Source organism: Pinus tabuliformis, chromosome 9 (genome assembly GCF_031772625.1).
Source record: "Pinus tabuliformis cultivar Carrire ecotype Pingquan chromosome 9, CPIR1, whole genome shotgun sequence".
Lineage (NCBI taxonomy): Eukaryota > Viridiplantae > Streptophyta > Pinopsida > Pinales > Pinaceae > Pinus > Pinus tabuliformis.
This window is the reverse complement of record NC_142307.1, coordinates 1,299,347,789-1,299,368,039: the sequence shown is the minus strand read 5'-3', so window position 1 is coordinate 1,299,368,039 and position 20,251 is coordinate 1,299,347,789. Positions and strand designations below refer to the sequence as shown.

Genomic DNA, 20,251 nt, shown 5'->3' with positions numbered 1-20,251 from the left:
CATTTATTACAGATCAATAGTGCTTTACTTTCATTTTCTTTTAACCTCTTCCATACATCATCAAATTAATCACATCGAACAAATTTATTTTCTCCATTAAGTACATATTGATCATGAAGCTCGCACTCTGTGAAATTGTTAAAAGTTGTTTGAAGTGTACACTCAAACGTTTGGAACATTGTGTGAAATTGTTAAGGTGTTTTCTGGAAAACTGTGTGAAATTGTTGAGATATCCGATGTTTGAGTGTACACCTCAACAATTTACCACCGTGCTCCAGAAACTTGATGAGCAAAATTTATTTCCTATCCTCGAAAAATATTTAACCATTTTTATCTTTTAAAATTGTTTTAAAAGACTTAACCTTACATTACCCTCGTGAATTAAAATATATGCACAACTCAACGGCTAAGTTATCGTACACTAATCAGTTGGATATGATAATGCTTCGCAGCGGTGGCTCATATATACGAGGCTGCGTAAGGATCACTCTAGCGACCAAATTTCAAGGAAAAGCGCAATTATTGTGGCTGAGAATGCACATTGCAAATCATCGTTTATTGAGATTTAACTTGAAGCTGCAAGGTGACAAAAGGAATGTGAGGCTTAAATTGGTTGTCAAAACGGAATGCAACACATTAGATTCAAGGAATCCTAGTCTGACTTAAAAGAGGCACGACAAGACTTTTATTCCCTTGTGTGAATCATATGAAATTCCCTGCGCGCAAGTGCAAGTTGTAACGTCCTGGTACCGAGATTGCTCCAGTAACTCCTCTCTGACATTGACCTCAGAATTTTCGTCAGATCGATAGCTATCGATATTAGCACAAGGTAAGGAGGAATATGAACGAAAACCTGCAGCAAATTCATAGGTTCTTGAAGTCATTATTTGCATTCTGCAATTCAATGTATTTTCATTGTCAAATAGGAATATGCTAGCATTTCAATCATGTGGGGTGTTGAATGGCAGTGTTTTGAAGGTACCCACCAGCCTTTTGGAGGATGGTGGGAGCTGTATCAATGTTTGGCTCAATTGGGAATGTCCTTGTAGAGCCATGTAGGACTATAATTATTTCAGAGGCTGGATTCAGCTTCAAATTCAGTAGAAATGGAAGGAGAAAGCGGAGAGAGGCGTCAGTGCCTGGGCCATTGAGCAGCTCGTTGACAGATGCATGGCAAGATTGGCGTTTGAGTGCCAGAGTGTTCGCACGAGTTGTTTATGCCTCTGCCAGGAGACACCGGGATTGCCGGCCCCTTGTGGTGGTCGACGAGATTGCAGGGCAATATGAGGAGAGTTTCGATGATGTTGGCAAGGTACGCCTTCAATTTCAATTTCTCGTGTTAAAGACTTTTTTTTCCTTCGGGGTAATGGTATAGTTTTTCCAGAAACATGTCTGAAGGGGCTCGGAGTCCTTTGGGAGAGGGGTATCTATTGCATCAAAAATTGGGCAAAACTTGTTGCCAGCCTCATGCCATGCAAAATTTGGGCAAAACTTGGAGCCAGCCTCCTGCCATGCAAGTTGGGCACACCACTGCAAGAACGGAGCCCTGAACCAACGACCGTTGGTGGCGATGGTAAAAATAATCCATGTACATGGATTATCTTTTCCTCTCTATTGAGGATCAATCTACTTAGGAAAGATGGCTCTAAGGTTTCATTTATTAGGAGGCCTTATCAAGAGGAAAAAGGATCTCCAAGTTCTAGTTCTGGGAGATAGAATAGGTCAATTAATGTGGGAAAATAGTGTTACAACTACTAATTTAGGGTTTAAACAATTGATTTAATTAATTGCAAAAGGATGGCTTAGAAAGAATTCATTTGTTTTAATTGCACAATTTATTTCAGTTGGAAAGTATTTAGCTTAGAGCCTCTTTGCACTGGCTGATATCAGGAAAAGCAGAAAAATTCTTAAAATGCCCTGTTCTTTAAGAGAATCTGAAAGCTTGAAGCATTTGATCGATATTGATCGACTTTGACCTTAGCAGAACACATTATCAGGATGTTGCATTGAAAATATCAAACTCTGAACATAGGATGGGTTATCTGTTTCTTTTAAGTGTTCCTTGGAACAATTTACTTTAGATTGCAACAAATGACGATTTCATTAAAAAAACAGATCTTGGCATGTTTTTAAGGTAGAATAAGGGACTTAATAAATCAATGGATCGCTCTTTTGGCTTAATGGTGACTCCGTAAGTTGAGAAATAGGTCTTATAAGTTGTTTATGTTAGGATTCATTCATTTAAAACTGCCCTGTTAGCAGTTCTTTGTCTAAATTAGTGCAAATTGTTTTTTGAGCAACTAGAATAGTTTCATGATTGTTGAGATGATTTCCACTTCCCCTTTCTGCGTTTGAAGACTTATAGGTCGTGTATATAAGTAGTGCAGAACCCACCCAAATTTGATAAAATAAGTGAATATTGCAACAATGGTCAGGCAAGAAGCCATCGTAATTGAGACTGATGCTCCCTATATATGGATTGAGGTTTGTTCCGGCAATGGAACCTACACTGTAATGTGTGTGAGCGTGATCATTCCGTGACTGTTAAAGTTTCAATGACCTGTAAGATAATGTCTTCTGTTAATTACTAGAAATCTAGCCACTCATTCTTAGTTATATTGTTCCTTCTAATGAAGGTTACCAAAAGAATTTGTAAAGACAAAAAGTGGGTAGGACTTTCCATCCTGATTTGTAAAAATTATAAATGTAGGTGCTATTGAACAAAGAAAAACTGAAGTGGATTTTTTTGTCAATTTTAGTGCTGCAATAAATTTTCTTCATTTTAAACTTTTTAAGTTTGAATTCAGATTCACGTCTTCTTTCACAGTGTTGCAGACATTAAGGTTCTTTGATCTGTTTGTAAGAATTATTTTTTATTGTTGCTCATTTTTTCACTCTTGTTGTTGGAATATTCAATAAATATTTCTTTTGCACCAGGCATGTTTCGTTTGTTTTGAGCAACTTGGTGATCCATAATTTTGTAACTCTTATCCTTACCTTATATTTGACTCCACCATCATACTGAGTTCATCCATATTTTCATACCTTAACCTGGTTTCCATCCCGTGATACTATTTGGCAGCTTGAATGTCAACCAGAAATCATGGAAGGTATGATCTGTCAGGTGCAAGGAATGAAATTATTGACTAATAAATTTGAAAATTGGATCTTGGTGATTTTGATTTATCAAGGAAAACAGTTTACACAAGTATAAATATCAAATTGCAGTCTAGATGATTTCACAAATTTTGTGGTACCAGTATCACAGACTCACACCCCCAGTGTGATACCAAAGTTTTGAGAAAAAAAAGGTGTAGCACTTATATATTCCAATTGCCTCATTTGAAAAAGCTGAGGAAGCAAGCATTGAAATACCAGTTTTGCATAGGACCGATAATATAATTTCACCAAATACATCTTCTATCTTTATTACATAACATGCACAATAATCCCAAGCGATGCTAATATAGGAAAACCTAACAAGAAGTTCAAAGAATCCTTCCATGAATAATGTTTTATTCATATTAAATAGGTACCTACTGTTAATTTTAGTTAACATGTTCTTTGCTTAGGACAATTAATTCAATGTTCCATATTAGCCCAATTAACAATTCCATTTCATTTCCATTAGCAATCACATAAACCATTATCACATTGACAATAACTGTAGAAAGAACAATAAACAAATACAGAAGACAAGCCAAGACAAGAGAACACAAGAATTTGGCTCAAGCCAGGGAAAAACCCCAAGATGGGGAAAACCCTTGATCAATCCTTCTTATTATCAAATATCAAATGTTCAGCAGGGAGAGAATATCCAATAGAGTACAATAGATGATCCAATACCACTGTCCTTAGTCAAATAGATTGCCCAATCAAAATCTGAAATTCTGCTCTCAGTCAACAGCAGTCAAACAGCCCTAACCAGAAAGTCAACAGTGGTCAACGCAGCAGTAAAAGTGTCTTTGAGCTCGGTCAAGGTCAAGGCAATTCTTCCTTGGAGATTAACCAGCAGCAAAAACAGTCATCAAAAGAGCAGTCAAATGAGGTTGAACAGAGAGTCAACTTGAGATCAGACCCTGCAGTCAACGCAGGTCAAACTTCACCAAAAACCTCAGTTCTTGTACCAGAATGTGCAACCTGCCCAAACTGAGATATCTTCACAAAAATCACAGCAAAATAGTTCCAAATAAGCCTTGGTCAAAGCTGGTCAAAGGTCACTGTAGAAAAGTCAATGCAGAAGAACAGAGATGCCCAGTCCACCCTTTGCACGTGTGAGAGGAATCTGCTGCCTCAAATGTGAGCGAACCAATCAAAAGAGAGAATATGTTGTTGTGATGAGGTGCCAAAATGAGGACATATGCTATATTTATAGTGGTTGACGTGGGGTGAAAAGACATGTCTTTTCATCCATGAGCCGACATGAAGGGGAGCCGACCTGAGCTGACCTGAAAAAGAAGCATTTGGAGGAAGACAATTTTTTTTTTTCCAAAATTCCCAATGATGAATGATGTCATCAAGAGCTCTTCAAGGGTGAATAGTGCCATCAAAAGAGGAGCTGCTAAATGAGGGAATTGATCCCTAGTTGCCAACTTTAACACTCCCTCTCAACTAGGGAGAATTCCTCCTGCCAATATTTGACTCATACCATCTCGTCATCATGAACCATCTTTGCATCTTGTCTCAACGTTGCTGAAAACCTGATATAGATAATAAGAAGAATCGATTGAAAGTGAGTCACAAGACCTTGCCACTCTCCACTGACAAAATTTAGTCCACATAACTAGGGGTAGAACCCCAATCAGACTTGATCTTGAGTGATCAAGTTGTTGAACATCATGCATCCTAGTCATAGGGAGTATGGCAGTACACGATGCGTCCATCTGTAGTGCTATGGTCCCTATCCTCTTTTCCCAACTCATTGACTAGATGAGAGGTACTTCCCATAAGTCTCGGACTACATGGGTAGGATGTATGCTGGGGCATCCACAGGAAAAGGTGAACCACTCATCCTGCTCATATGCCATAGGAGAAGGTGAGCCACTCATCCTATGCATATATCATCAATCGTAGGGGAAGGTGAACCACTCACCCTATGCTCACATATATCATTAAGGGCTATCATAGGGGAAGATGAACCACTCACCCTATACACAATGTACCTATAGGGGAAGGTGAACCACACACCCGATGGTCGCACATAGCTCCAAGAAGTATCCCAGGCCCCCTAGGAACTCCCAGAGCTCAATGTTCAATTGAGATCCTCATAGTAGGGTCTTTCCACGACTCCCAACCTCTCTCTAAAGGAATATAAACTTGACCTTACCAAGAAACTTTGCGAGGATGTCAGTAACCTGCACATCCATCTTGAAATGATGGAGCTTGATTGCTCCTCGCTGTACCGTATCCAAATAAAGTGGTACCTGATGCCAATAAGCTTGGAGCGGTTGTGGAACACGGGATTCTCTAAAAGGCGAATCCCACTCTGATTATTGCGACATACAACAGTGGTTTCCAACACATGCTCAAATGGCTTACTAAAGAGATTCCTCAACCAAATTACTTCATAACATGCCATACTAGCTGCAATATATTTAACCTCGACTGCGCTTAGAGCAACCAATTTCTGTGTTCTGCTTATCCAAGAAATTGAAGCAGATCCCAAAGAGAAGCAACATCCAAACGTGCTCTTTCTATCCACCATACTGCCAACCCATTCAACATCAAAATATCCATGTAGCCTCAAATTCCCGACAGTGTATCTCAGTCAATAATAAGCAGTTATCCAATATATGAGGTTTAACCATAAATTGTCTCAGAGTCTTCATCACAAGGCATTTGTCCGATCAGTGTTGAGAAATCAAAAGGGCAATGATTATAGAGATTCCTCTTTACTTGATAACTGTTTGTGATGACTTTTTACTTATTAGCTTTGTTACTTATTATTATATGTGTGAATCATCAAACAACTACCAAAACAAGAAGAACAAGAACACAGAATATAGGCTACAAGCCAGGGCCAAAACCTCTCCATTTGAGAGGAAAACCCGCAAATCTCTTTTCTTCCTTATAGATTCTTCAATTGACGAATTCCAAGACCTTAAGACCGACTTCAGAACCCTCCAAGACTAAGACCAACCTCTCTGGATGATGTGCTAACCTTGATCCTATAAAACCCAGTCAAATCTCTTCCAGTAGCACTTCTTCGGCCTCCAGCTGCAGAAATTTCGGCCTCCACTACAGATCTGAAATTTCGACCCCCCCAGCGGTTGCTGTTGCGACATGTGTGAGCTTCGATCTGCCTTTTGGGCCCTCCTTTGACCTTCGCTTGTCTTTCCCTCAGTTCAGGAGCATGAGGATTACCCTTAGTCACCTTCGCTTGACTTTTCCTCACTTCAGGAGCATGAGGATTACCCTTAGTCACCTTCGCTTGACTTTCCCTCACTTCAGGAGCATGAGGATTACCCTTAGTCACCTTCGCTTGACCTACTTGTTTCCTTTTCTCCAAGATCGAACTTGAAGATAGAAACCCTAGGTCTTGTTGTAGAAACCCTAGTTCTCCTTAGCATGTGTGAGAGAGAAATAACCCAAACAAAGATCTTCTTCGTCCTCTTCCTTCTTCGTTGCCTTCTTCTTCCTTCTTCTTTGCTAGAATGAGAGATGAGTGAATGTGTCTCAAGGAGGACGAGTTCCCTCCTATATATAGGCTCTTCAAGGTGGACGTGGCTCTTCCTTTTAGGCTGACTTGCCAGCTGCCAGGCTGACTTGGTCTTGGAGGGTATCTGGACACTTTTTAAGACAAAAATAATTTTCTTTACAAGTTACAATGTGCCCGATGGGGTCTTCAACTTATGACAATGACTCTTTTGACTTCTTGACCTAGGACAAACCCTAGAAGCACTCAATGGGTGCTTGACCTATAAAATAAAAGACCTTGAGCATGAAACCCATGCTCCAAAAATAATAATAATAATTTTTCTTTCATTTTACACTTTACAAGAATCAAAAGTACATTTCATCTATATGAAGACCAAACCTAGTTACACATTTTTCAACACTCCCTCTTAACTAGGGAGGTATTCATATATGGTACATGGACATTCTCAATATGAAGAGATCTCATAAGAAGAGTCAGATTGGTAACCCATCTATAATAGCATCATACCAACCAACATTGTCACATAGAAAGGCCTTGACTAACAACTTTATCTCTCCACAAGATCAGAGCACAATGTTGGCGAGACCAATGATTTATAGACACCATCATCATTGTCTCTCAAGGTACATACTCCACCCCGACGTTCACAGAGTATGACCTTCTTTGGACTATTCTTATCTTAGATAGCCAGTCCTCAAAGAATATCGGTCCATGATTACTCTTATCTTGGATGCCCTACCACATCCTCAGAGAGCATCGGATGCGAGATGTTTACCCAATCCTCCATTCTGTCTTCCCAAGTGAAGACAAGAATGATGTGCCTATCTCTCCCACTCAACTAGGGAGGATACATCAACCAAACCAAGCATGTCTCTCATATACACAAGCTTCTTATTAGGAAGATATTTTGTCAATATGTCAGCAAACCTGCTCATCAATGGAGATATACTGTAGTTTCAATACACCGTCTTGTACTAGCTTCCAAATATAGTGATACTTGTTGTTGATATGCTTTGTCTATCCATGAAATACTGGGTCTTCAGACAATCGTATGCAACTGGTGTTATCACAATGTATCATTGTAGGGTCCATTGGTCCTGTAAATAGGTCGGATAATAGCTTCCTCAACCAGACCGCTTTTTTGCTTACTTCACAGGCTGCAATATACTCAGCCTCAGTACTACTCAAAGCAACTGTATCTTGCTTTCTGCTCATCCATGAGACCATGGAGGATCCCAAACTGAAACATCCTCTTGTAGTGCTCCTTCCATCTTGCTCACTGCCTCCCTAGTCGGAATTTGTATATCCAATTAGTTGGAAATCATTACTTCTATCATAGTTCAGGTAGTAGTGGATGGTTCCTCGCAGATATCTCAGAATATGTTTTGCTGCTATCCAATGATCATGCTTTGGCTCCACTTGGAATTGACTGAGAACATTTACTGCAAAGCATATGTCTGGTCAAGTATTCACCAAGTACATTAGTGAGCCAATCAATTGTCTATACTTGAAAGGATATACTGGGCTCGATCCAAAACTCCTTAGTCTTTTCAAGTTTGTGATCATTAGAGTTGTCATTGGTTTGCAATCCATCATATCAAACCTCTTCAACATCTTGATCACATACTTCCCTTGACCCAGATAAATCTCATCAGGTCCTTGCTAGACTTCTAGTCCCAAATAGTAATGCATTAGCCCTAGATCCTTCATGTCAAATTTTGCTGCTAATTGCTTCTTACATTCTTCAATTCGACCTTCTACACCTATCAAGAGAAGATTATCTACTTACAAAAAATGATTATCAGTTCACCCTTCGCAACCTTAATATAAAGGTTTGGATCAACAAAACTCTTTGTGAAGCCTAACCTCTGAAGGTACGCATCCATTCTAGCATACCATGCACTTGGTGCTTGTTTGAGGCCATATAATGCCTTCTTCAATCTGCAAACATACGCCTTTCTGTCTTTAACTTCAAATCCCAAGGGTTTCTCTATATAGAATTCCTCATCAATGCTGCCATTCAGAAATGAAGTCTTGACATCCATTTGGTGGATGTTCCATCCCATCGATGCTCGCAACGAGACTAACGAATGTATAGTTGTATACCTTGTTGTTGGAGCAAATGTCTCTTCATAGTCGATGCCTTCAAGTTGAGAGAAACCCCTAGCTACAAACCTATCCTTATACTTGTCAATACTTCCATCTGCTGCATGTTTGATCTTATAGATCCATTTGGAAGTTACGACAAATTTGTCATCGGGCCTAGGCACAATCTCCCACACTCCATTCTTCATTATAGATCGATATTCTTCATTCATGGCATCCTTCCATTCTTGATGGTTGACAACTTCTTCAAAAGTGGATGGCTCTGCTTCCATTAGTTTTGTCATGTAGGTTACATACCCAGAATATCGTTTGAGCTTCTTGCTTTCCCTAAATGAGCCTTGAGTTGCTCCATGACCTTCTGCATCAAGTAGTGTTGACTTCAACCATTTAGGTCTCTTTCTTGATTCGGGGAAGACCACAAGTTGAATAGGTTCATTAGGACCTTCATCTTCATGGTGAGATTCTTCTTCTTCCTTGTCAACTTCTTCTTCAAATACTGGAAGTTCTTCATCGTCCGAGTCCATGGGAAGTTTCTTTGATTTCTTGAATGCAATACTTTCATCAAATATGACATCTCGATTGACTTCTATACGGTGTCCTTCCTTTATGTAGATTCAATAGGCCTTAGAGGAGTTGCTGTAGCCAGCAAATGTTCCTCTCATGCTTGATGGATCCAACTTCTTTCTTTTGTCCTTCGGTATATGAATATATATAGGACAACCAAAGATTCAAAGATGATCTACAGTTGGTTTCTTCCCAGTGAATACTTCTTCGGGAGTTTTGTTATCCAGTGACCTATGGGGACTTCGATTTTGAATATATACAGTTGTCTTCGTGGCTTCTCCCCACAAAAACTTCGGTAGATCTTGATCATGCAACATTGCTTTTACACTTTTTTCAATGGATCGATTCTTTCGCTCCGCAACTCCACTTTGTTCCGGATTATATGGGACTATCAACTCCCTCTTAATCCCAGATTCCTTACAAAAAGCTATAATTTCCTTGGATGTATACTCTCCTCCATTATCGGATCTTAGTATCTTGATTTTCCTTTTTGTAAGATTTTCTACTTCAACTTTGAATTCTTGAAATTTTGTAAATACTTTGTCCTTGTATTTCATCTAGTAAATCCAAGTTTTCCTTGAATGATCATCTATAAATGTGACATAATATAGATGACGTCCAAGTGATTTTGGAGTCATAGGACCACAAACATCGAATGAATAAGATCCAAGATTTCTTTTCATCGTGAAGCACTGCTTCCAAATGGTCTCTTGGTATTCTTACCAATGCACATCCTTTGCATATTCCTTCGTGATCTTCTTTCAATTCGGGAATTCCTTCTACTACAGAACTTAGAGTTGGAAGGTATTTGACATGAAAATGACCAAACCTTCTATGCCATAGTTCACATGGGCTGATTTCAATGTGAACCAAAGCTTGTGCAAGAGGAGATATCAACCTGTAAATCCTTCCTCCATGCATACCAATTACTCTAGCATTCTCTATTCTTGAGTTTTTAGTCCATACTACAACTCTTCCATCAAAGCTACTCTATCACCATTATCTTCTAGACTTGAAATAGAAAATAAGTTCTTATGCAAACTTGGTACAAATAGGATGTTGTTGAGATGAATGTTGCTTCCATTTTCCAGCTCTATAGATGTAGATCCAATTCCTCTTACAGGATAGCTCTTATTATCTCCAAGTTCCATTGAGTAAGAAGATTTTCCCTTTGATAATGTCTTTAGTTGTTTGTGATGACTAGGCATGTGTCTAGATGTACCACTATCGATTACCCAAATATTCTTGTCTTGGAATGTACCAGTTAGTGCTGAGAAGAGTCCTTCATTTGTCTTGGTTCCTTCCTTCTTTGTAGTGAATAGAAGATTCCATTCTTCCTTGATACCTCTCTTGAGATGGCTTGGTACCTTTGAACACTTCTTAAGGAGCTTCCTTAATGCAATAGAGATCTTCATGATGCCCTTAGTTAACCTTAGCTCTGATACCATGTTGAGAAATCAAAAGGGCAATGATTATAGAGATTTCTCTTTACTTGATAACTGCTTGTATTACTCTAGCATTCTATATGCTTGAGTTTTTACTCCATACTACAATTCTTCCATCAATGAAACCTACTCTATCACCCTTATCTTCTAGACTTGAAATAGAAAGTAAGTTCTTATGCAAACCTAGTACAAATAGGATGTTGTTGAGATGAATGTTGCTTCCATTGTCCAGCTCTATAGACGTAGATCCAATTCCTCTTACAGGATAGCTCTTATTATCTCCAAGTTCCACTGAGTAAGAAGATTTTCCCTTTGATAATGTCTTTAGTTGTTTTTGATGACCAATCATGTGTCTAGATGCACCACTATCGATTACCCAAATGTTTTCGTCTTGGAATGTGCCAGTGAGTGCTGAGAAGAGTCATTCATACTTTGTCTTGGTTCCTTCCTTCTTTGTAGTGAATAGAAGATTCCATGCTTCCTTGATACCTCTCTTGAGATGGCTTGCTACCTTTGAAAAATTCTTGAGGGGATTCCTTAATGCAATAGAGATCTTCATGATGCCCTTAGTTAACCTTAGCTCTGATACCATGTTGAGAAATCAAGATTCAAAAGGGCAATGATTATAGAGATTTCTCTTTACTTGATAACTGCTTGTGATGACTTTTTATTTATTAGCTTTGTTACTTATGATTATATGTGTGAATCATCAAACAACTACCAAAACAAGAAGAACAAGAACACAGAATATAGGCTGCAAGCCAGGGCCAAAACCTCTCCACTTGAGAGGAAACCTCGCAAATCTCTTCTCTTCCTTATAGATTCTTCAATTAACAAATTCCAAGACCTTAAGACTGACTTCAGATACGCCCAAGACAAAGACCAACCTCTCCGGATGATGTGCTAACCTTGATCCTATCAAACCCAATCAAATCTCTTCCAGTAGCACTTCTTCGACCTCCAACTGCATAAATTTTGGCCTCTATTGCAGATTTGAAATGTTGGCCCTCCCAGTAGTTGTTGCTGCCAGACGTGTGAGCTTCGATTTGCCTTCTGAGCCCTCCTTTGAGCTTTGCTTGGCTTTTCCTCACTTCAGGAGCATGAGGATTACCATTGGTGACCTTCACTTGACCTACTTGTCTCCTTTTATCCAAGATCGAACTTGAAGATAGAAACCCTAGGCCTTGCTGCAAAAGCCCTAGTTCTCCTTAGCATGTGTGAGAGAGAAATAACACAAACAAAGATCTTCTTTGTCCTCTTCCTTCTTCGCTGCCTTCTTATTCCTTCTTCGCCGCCTTCTTCTTCCTTCTCCTTCGCTAGAATGAGAGATGAGTGAATGTCTCTCAAGGAGGACGAGGTTTCTCCTATATATAGGCTCTTCAAGGTGGACATGGCTCTTCCTTTTAGGCTGACTTGGTCTTGGAGGGTATCTGGACACTTTTTAAGACAAAAATAATTTTCTTTACAAGTTACAATGTGCCCGATGGGGTCTTCAACTTATGACAATGACTCTTTTGACTTCTTAACCTAGGAAAAATCTTAGAAGCACTAAATGGGTGCTTGACCTATAAAATAAAAGACCTTGAGCATGAAACCCATGCTCCAATAATAATAATAATAAGTTTTCTTTCATTTTACACTTTACAAGAATCAAAAGTACATTTCATCTATATGAAGACCGAACCTAGTTACACATTTTTCAACAATCAGGGCCTCCACAAGTTAACTATATCAAGATCAACAATGTCTCCATTTTATCAAACCTTTAAGCTTAGGAAGTAGTGCATCAAGGCTAGGTATTTTATCTTGACTTTAAAAATTCAACTCCCTCTTACATTGATAAATGAGAGGATCATCATTTGTTAGACAGACATCATCAATAGTTTCATCTTCACAAACCAATCATCATAGCTCGACCATAGCTCCCTTTGAACATTGGGAAAGTGACCTTGCCCAAAACATAACCATCGAGCTATTTGCAACCTGCTACTTTTCCTATCATTGATCCTTTGGTCCATATGCCAAGATCATCCAATCATAATCATATAGTTTCCATGCAGCTTCTCAGGTAACAGAGATATATCGAATCATCATCAGAGTCATCAGATCATAATCAACTGTCATGTCTTGCCTTCATCAACGTTCTTTGACATGGTCTTCCTTCTTGTAATAATCATCGGGCAAGAAGAGTCATCAAGCCATTCTGCCAGGGATTCTATAGCTCCCTCTGAAGTCTTACTTCAGTTGATCGTCTAGCCTTCAACAATGTGCAATGCGGCAACTGAATCAACAAACTTTTAGCTTGCTTCAAATCAGAGAGAAAAACTCTGAAGAAACATCATGGTCCTTATTCAATCAGGGTGAAGAAATCCTCCCATGAGATTATCCAAAACAACTACTTTATTTCTTCATTGCTAGATGACTGCTACCAATCCATTCTAAGGAGGACCTTCTCATCCAGGCATCTGTATCCATACGACCATTCTTCATAAAATCCTGACATTGCATATCAAAATGCCCAATGATCCAACCAAAATCAGGGTCCTCTCAGTTCCCTCCTTCCAATGCTTTCTTTAGGAGGTACCTGTAATAATTATTGACAAGCACTACCAAGCACAATATGTGATAATAAAAGCATGAGATCAAAATAACAATCTAGGGTTTCCATGCAACTGGAATCCTAGGGTTTTTAAATACAAACCCTAGACCTCATCCTCATCAATCATTAAGAGGGTTTATCATATATGCCCTAGATTCTTCACAAACCCTAGAAATCATGAGATAGTGTCCTCACGAGGGAACTAGCAAAATAGGGTTAGGGTTTTTATTTGGCTAGGGTTTCTCATGAACCATCTAGGGTTATCAAGACTAACAAACCCTTCTATCATATAAACATCTAACCTTCTTTCATTTCATACCCTTAAACAGAAATAACATATATTATACATACCTTAGGGTTTACATACCTCTGTCCTTCATGATCATAAGGGCTGCTGCAAGGGCCTGCTACAAGATGCCATGTACTTGTTCTCAAAAGAGGAAACTCCCAAAGTTGCTCATATTGCAACTTTTATCACCATATTTTTTTTTGCTTCTTTGAGAGTGAATACTTCAAAGTCAAAATCTGTTCATAAAGGCACTACAATCTTTGTTGATCCTTTGCCATCTTCAAGACTTCCTTCCAGTGAGTCTCCAAACAGGGTATCATAGATCTATCCAAATTCTGATAGGACCTACCGATGTAGTCTGCCTATCCAAGTGTTCCTTTAAACAAAATATAGTATGGCTGCTGCTTTTCTTGTTTCAGAACTTCAGGACATACATGCTAGCTTCAGGAAACTCAGAGAGATTTTTCAATCTAGGAGACTATTACTTCTCAAGGTTCTTCTTCAAATAACTTTAAGTGTCTTTTTTTTAGTCTGTTACTGTATTGTAGCTTATTCCTTTCTAGAGACAGAGATCCAAGATCTTTGCCAAGATTACTTTTCTACAGTATCCCTGCTCTGCTACAGGTTTTCAAGATAAATCACTATATAGAAGATTTCAAGTAGACTGTTTCTTTTCAAAACTGAAAGAGGACTAATGCCTTTCTTATCTCTTATTACAAAAATATCAAATACTTCCACTGCTTGATGCCTGTAGCTTTTCCTCAAGAATGATCAATCTGCCTTCCAAAAGATGTATGACTACAAGATGTTCTGAGTTAGGGCTTTTTCAAAACACCAATAAGTGTGTTCAGACTTCAAATATATATAGTTAAAAAAAACAACACATGTATGCCAAATATTGAGGATGGATTCTTGTCATACTGTCCAGACTTGGATAATGTATAGTCTGATGAGTGTCACAAGGTTGGCTTCTTGAGAGATAGACCAAGCTCAGATCATTTTAGGACTGCGACTTCCTCCTTCAAAGATGAAGACCTCTGATATATTAGTAACCTACACAGGTCGGCTTCTAGTCTCACTGTAGCTTAAAGCATACAGGATCATTTGGATTTTATAACATTACCACAATGACTTTTTTACTTCTCAACATCAGACCAATTATCATTGACTGGAAATTAATGGTAGCAAGTAAAATACAAATGCTACGTGGCCAGATATACTACCCAATCCGTACTTCCCATGAATAACAAATGGAGAACACATTAGTTTCAAATGCTGCTAGAACCTTAATAATCTCACTTCCAAGCTAACAAAAGTAGAAGTGCATGATAATTGGATGTGATGAGAAATCAAGCATTGATTGATAAGTGACTGACTGCTCTGGAAAATATCTAACAATGCAAAGAAAGTTTTCTCAAGAATCTTTTTGTCTTACAGCTTTCACAAATACATGATAGAAGGATCTTATTTGTAGAAACAAGATTACAACTGCAAATCTTTCTATCAGCAGAAGAGAAGTTTAAGATCAGAAGATAAGTTAAGATGGCTTCAATATGATAGTTTTCCAGCTCCTTGTCAAGTTCTGCAGCAGACTTATCTGGGACCTGGTTTCTTCCATGGCCATGACGTCCTCCATAAGTTATGAAACCAACCTCTCGGACCTTGAGAACAGAGCATTTAGGTTCTCAAAACCTTACGAATTTTATGCACAGTCCTGAGGCCTTAACTTTGTGATTAGGGCTTGCAATTATGCCCATATTTTGGATTCTTTTCCTTCTAGGAACTCGGTCCTAGGTATGCCACTGTCTTTTGATGTGATGAAGCCTTACTTTAGTAATCTTCTTTCCTTTCTAGGACCTGCAACATAGTTTGTTTGTTTGGTTGTTTTTTTTTTTGCAATAAGAGTTTGCAAATGTGCCCTCATAGTTCAATACCTCATTGTTGACTTATCTTTGAAGAGGGAGGAGGCCATGGAGACTTGTCAACAAACTTCTTAGTGATTGCTTTCTCTCTTGCTTGGGCTTGTCCTCACTTGAGCTCTGATACCATGTTAATTTTAGTTAACATGTTCTTTGCTTAGGACAATTACTTCAATGTTCCATATTAGCCCAATTAACAATTCCATTTCATTTCCATTAGCAATCACATAAACCATTATCACATTGACAGTAACTGTATAAAGAACAATAAACAAATGCAAAAGACAATCCAAGACAAGAGAACACAAGGATTTGGCTCAAGCCAGGGAAAAACCCCAAGGTGGGGAAAACCCTTGATCAATCCTTCTTATTATCAAATATCAAATGTTCAGTAGTGAGAGAATATTCAATAGAGTACAATAGATGATCCAATACCACTGTCCTTAGTGAAATAGATTGCCCAATCAAAATCTGCAATTCTGCTCTCAGTCAACAGCAGTCAAACAGCCCTAACTAGAAATTCAACAGTGGTCAACACAGCAGTAAAGGTGTCCTCCTTGAGCTTGGTCAAGGTCAAGGCAATTCGACCTTCCTTGGAGATTAACCAGCAGCAAAAACAGTCATCAAAGGAGCAGTCAAATGAGGTCAAACAGAGAGTCAATTCTGTGGTCAACCTGAGATCAGACCCTGCGGTCAACGCAGGTCAAACTTCACCAAAAGCCTCGGTTCCTGTGCCAGAATGTGTGGCCTGCCCAAACAGAGATATCTCCACAAAAATCGCAGCAAAATAGTGCCAAATAAGCCTCGGTCAAAGTTGGTCAAAGGTCACTGTAGAAAAGTCAACGCAGAAGAACAGAGATACCCAGTCCACCCTTTGCACGTGTGAGAAGAATCTGCTGCCTCAGATGTGAACGAACCAATCAAAAGAGAGAGAATGTGTTGTTGTGATGAGGTGCCAAAATGAGGAGGACATATGCTATATTTATAGTGGTTGACGTGGGGTGAAAAGACATGTCTTTTCATCCATGAGCCGACATGAAGGGGAGCCGACCTGAGCCAACCTGAAAAAGAAGCATTTGGAGGAAGACAAAAAAAATCCAAAATTTCCAATGATGAATGATGTCATCAAGAGCTCTTCAAGGGTGAAGAGTGCCATCAAAAGAGGAGCTGCTAAATGAGGGAATTGATCCCTAGTTGCCAACTTTAACACCTACTAGCAAGTGGATCTGTGACAAGCACATCTTCCTTCCATGCTTTACAAATGTTGGGCTATAATGCTACTCCGAGAGTGAATATCAATTGTCTACATGCTTGGCCAACATGATGAAACCTTTTAGAATTCTTTGTCCTCAGAAATAAGCTATTGTTGTAGAAAATATGTTCGTATCTCCTTCAATACATATAACATAGATATAACTATACCCATATTAGTAGAATCGAAAGTGGTTTAGCAATCATGACATATTTGGATATGGTTTGTCTCTGTGGTGCATGTAAATACCACACAATACTAATACTCAAAGAATGAATTACATGATACATTTGTGTATATATAAAATTGATTTCCTAAGTAATGTACATAAATATTGGACACCTGTCTGCAAAGAGTGAATATCATTCTTGTGCTTTTGTCTCTAAATATAATGAAACACTTTGGAATCATTCTCACAGGACATTTTTTTTCTATAAATTATGTGTATGTGTACTGGAAGTTAGAATGTGATTTGTAAAGTATCTCAGGTACCTTTTAATTTTTATCTAATGGAGAGTAGTTTACCAAACATTTCACAATTAGTCTTCTCGCTAATTAGGAAGAGTGATATCCATTTTCAAAAACTAGGAGTATAGAATATGTTCCAGAATTTTCTAGACTATAAATATATCACTATTAGCCAATTTGTACTTGGATATGATTTCAATCTCTATTAAAGTTCAACCTCTTTCTTCTCGATACATCATTATGGTTAGAAAAAGCGTGTAATCCTTATTTATAGTACATAGTGGCATTATAACATGTACTGCCATCCAGAGATACAACACCTTAGGCTAAGATGGGCTTCCATGAAATAGACTGGTTGTGAATGACAATAATTTCTTTGGTTGTCGCCCTATTTTGCCTAGGTGTTGATGCCGAGCAATACCAACAGAATATGGACCAGTGGAGGATGGGGAGCCGCAGAACCCTAAGTATTCAGGCCTTCAAAGAATCCAGTCACACAAATCCTCTACATATTTTGCTAAGGATGTAGAGCCTCTTTTGTATGACTGGGTTATATATTTTAGATTATAGTGTCTTCTAGAATCTTGTGTAACCTCCTCATCTACCTATATATACGAGGCTAAGGCTGATCTGTAAAGGTTGTTCGTTGTTGAGTGTTAGTTGATCATGTTTTTGGTTGTTGTTAGGTTTGCACATGGTCAACGTATACTTTATTCTATCTATGAGATGTAATATTGGCTTAACTTAAGAGAATAGGAGTGAATCACTCTTCTAGTCATTTGTATATTCTTGTAATTTATATTGATGATATCAACATTATTTTGTTTCTCGTGCATGCGTTATGTTTTGTTTGCTTAGATGGTTGCGATTAACTGTTATCTAATGAATTTTGTACTTAATCTATCAATTTTCAACACTCTGCACCCTAATTAATCAACAACTATCAAGCATGCCTCAAGTGAGACCTCCTTTTGGAAGGTTGAGTATACCATCATACTAGACTATTGGAGACCATTGTTGGACGTCTTTTATAAACTTCAACAACATGGTTTTGTCATTGGCGCCTTAACAAATGTAGAGTAAAAAAGATACAGTTTTGCTGACCTTCAAGATTGGTTGGAACCAATGTTGCACGATCCTTCCTCCCCCAAGGTTCCAAAGGGGAAACTGTGTCCTGTACGGATCCGTGGGGGATGCGCTGGTGGAACCGCGATCCGATTTTTCGGATACGCGTTCTATCACATTGGGCCGGTTCCTAGATATCCGGAACCGCACGAGCCCCATCCATGGTTTCGGACAGGGATCCGCCTCGGATCCACTGTGGATCGGACACAGATCTGGGTAGATCTCGAGCGGATCCAAGGCATAACAAGCAGTTCCGCATAGGCCGACCCAATTTTATTTTATTTTTCTTTAACTTGAGTTGGGGTTGGGTTTAAGTTGAGTTAGGGAAATAATAGATGGGGATAAAAGTCATTTCCCCCTCTTTTCCCAACTCTTATATCTTTGGAGAGCTTGGAGAAGAGTGGAGAAAAAAACATAGAGAAGAGAGGAGAAGAGAGGCTTGAGGAGAGCTTGGAGGAGGGGCTAGGAGCAGTGAAGGAGGAGGAGCTTGTAGAAGTAAAGAAGGGCTTCCATCTACAAGAGCTAAAGAGGTAAGTGTAAACCCCAAACTCCCTCATTTTTCTGTCATTGTTGTTTCTATTTTTTCTCCTCCCTCTCCTACTCTTTGCCATTATTTCTTCTTGCTCATTTCATTGTAGGTTGTCCAGACTCCATCTATATTCATATTCCAAAATGGTGTTCTTTTGGCTTCTATGTATCATTTCACTTTTGGTTTTCATGATGGTAAGGGGGGGGTGGTAGGAATAAGGGAAGAAGAACAAGAGGATAGTGGTCCCCATTTGAGTGACCCAATGTATGAGGAGGAGGAAAGGTTTGAAGAAGAAGGGGACGAAGAGGACACTGAAATGCAAGAGGGGAAATCTGCATTGACACACTTGTGGAATTATGTGACCAAACTTGAATGGGGAAAAGGTGGTGGAAGCTACAAGTTTCTGTGCCCTCATGGTTGTCATGGAGGAAAGCCATATAGTGGTTCATATACCTGTGTGAGGAGGCATCTTTGTGGGTTGTTGGAAAGTGATGAGAAAAAGGGTGTCATGGGGATAGCAATTTACCCTAAGGTTTCAATTGAACAAAGAAGAAAATACATCCAAATAGAGGAGGCTACACAACAGAAAAACAAGAAACAAGAAACTCATTTTGAATCAAGTGTGTTGTCGCACAAAGTGTCTAGGAACCGTGACAACGCTTGGAGTAAGGGCTGTCACTCTAATCCTTACTCCATTTAGACTCTCTCCTAGACAAGTCAAGGGGGTTAGTCCCTAAGGTGAATGAATGAGAATAGCCTGTGAAACACAGGCTCTATGAGACTTAAAGATGGACAACTTGATGAATTTAGAACAAATCCTGGTCAACTGAAATGGATAGATTAAACAGTTAATACAAAGAAGACACAATCACAAGAAAGAAATGATTTTAGACTAGTGCCTTTGTATTCAAATAACCATAAATTGAACAGAAACAAGATATTCCAAGCAATTTATAAATGTGACAAATAGTGACGATAATGAATGATCAATGCCCAAAACTTTATCTCGCACTTAAATCCTGTGAAAAATTATGAAATTTAAATGCTAATGATTTTTATTAATAATCCAGATCTAGAATAATTTATCATTCTCCAATAGTCAATGATTTTAAAACATTAATCACACTTGACAATAGAGAAATCACTACCACGAGAGGACACCAAGGAACTTTATATTAACAATTTAATTATTCCTTAGGCAATTAATTTAATTTGGTAAAATGAAGAAATTAAATTTTTTAATGTGATAAAAAATAATAAAATCAAAAGAACTTCAATAAATTAAAATTTTTAATGG

The 20,251-nt window shown here is 38.6% G+C and overlaps 1 protein-coding gene across 1 annotated transcript in view; it reads left to right on the top strand.

Annotated features, from left to right (window-relative positions):
• The first annotated feature begins 644 nt into the window (after window positions 1-644).
• The window catches only part of LOC149153320 (chaperonin-like RbcX protein 2, chloroplastic), a 121,054-nt gene continuing 101,447 nt past the window's right edge, over window positions 645-20,251 (top strand). The window contains exons 1-2 of the mRNA XM_089441101.1: window positions 645-829; window positions 969-1,312. Of these exons, the coding sequence (XP_089297227.1) occupies window positions 1,001-1,312 (312 nt within the window). The 5' untranslated portion in view covers window positions 645-829; window positions 969-1,000. The remainder of the gene's footprint in view (window positions 830-968; window positions 1,313-20,251) is intronic.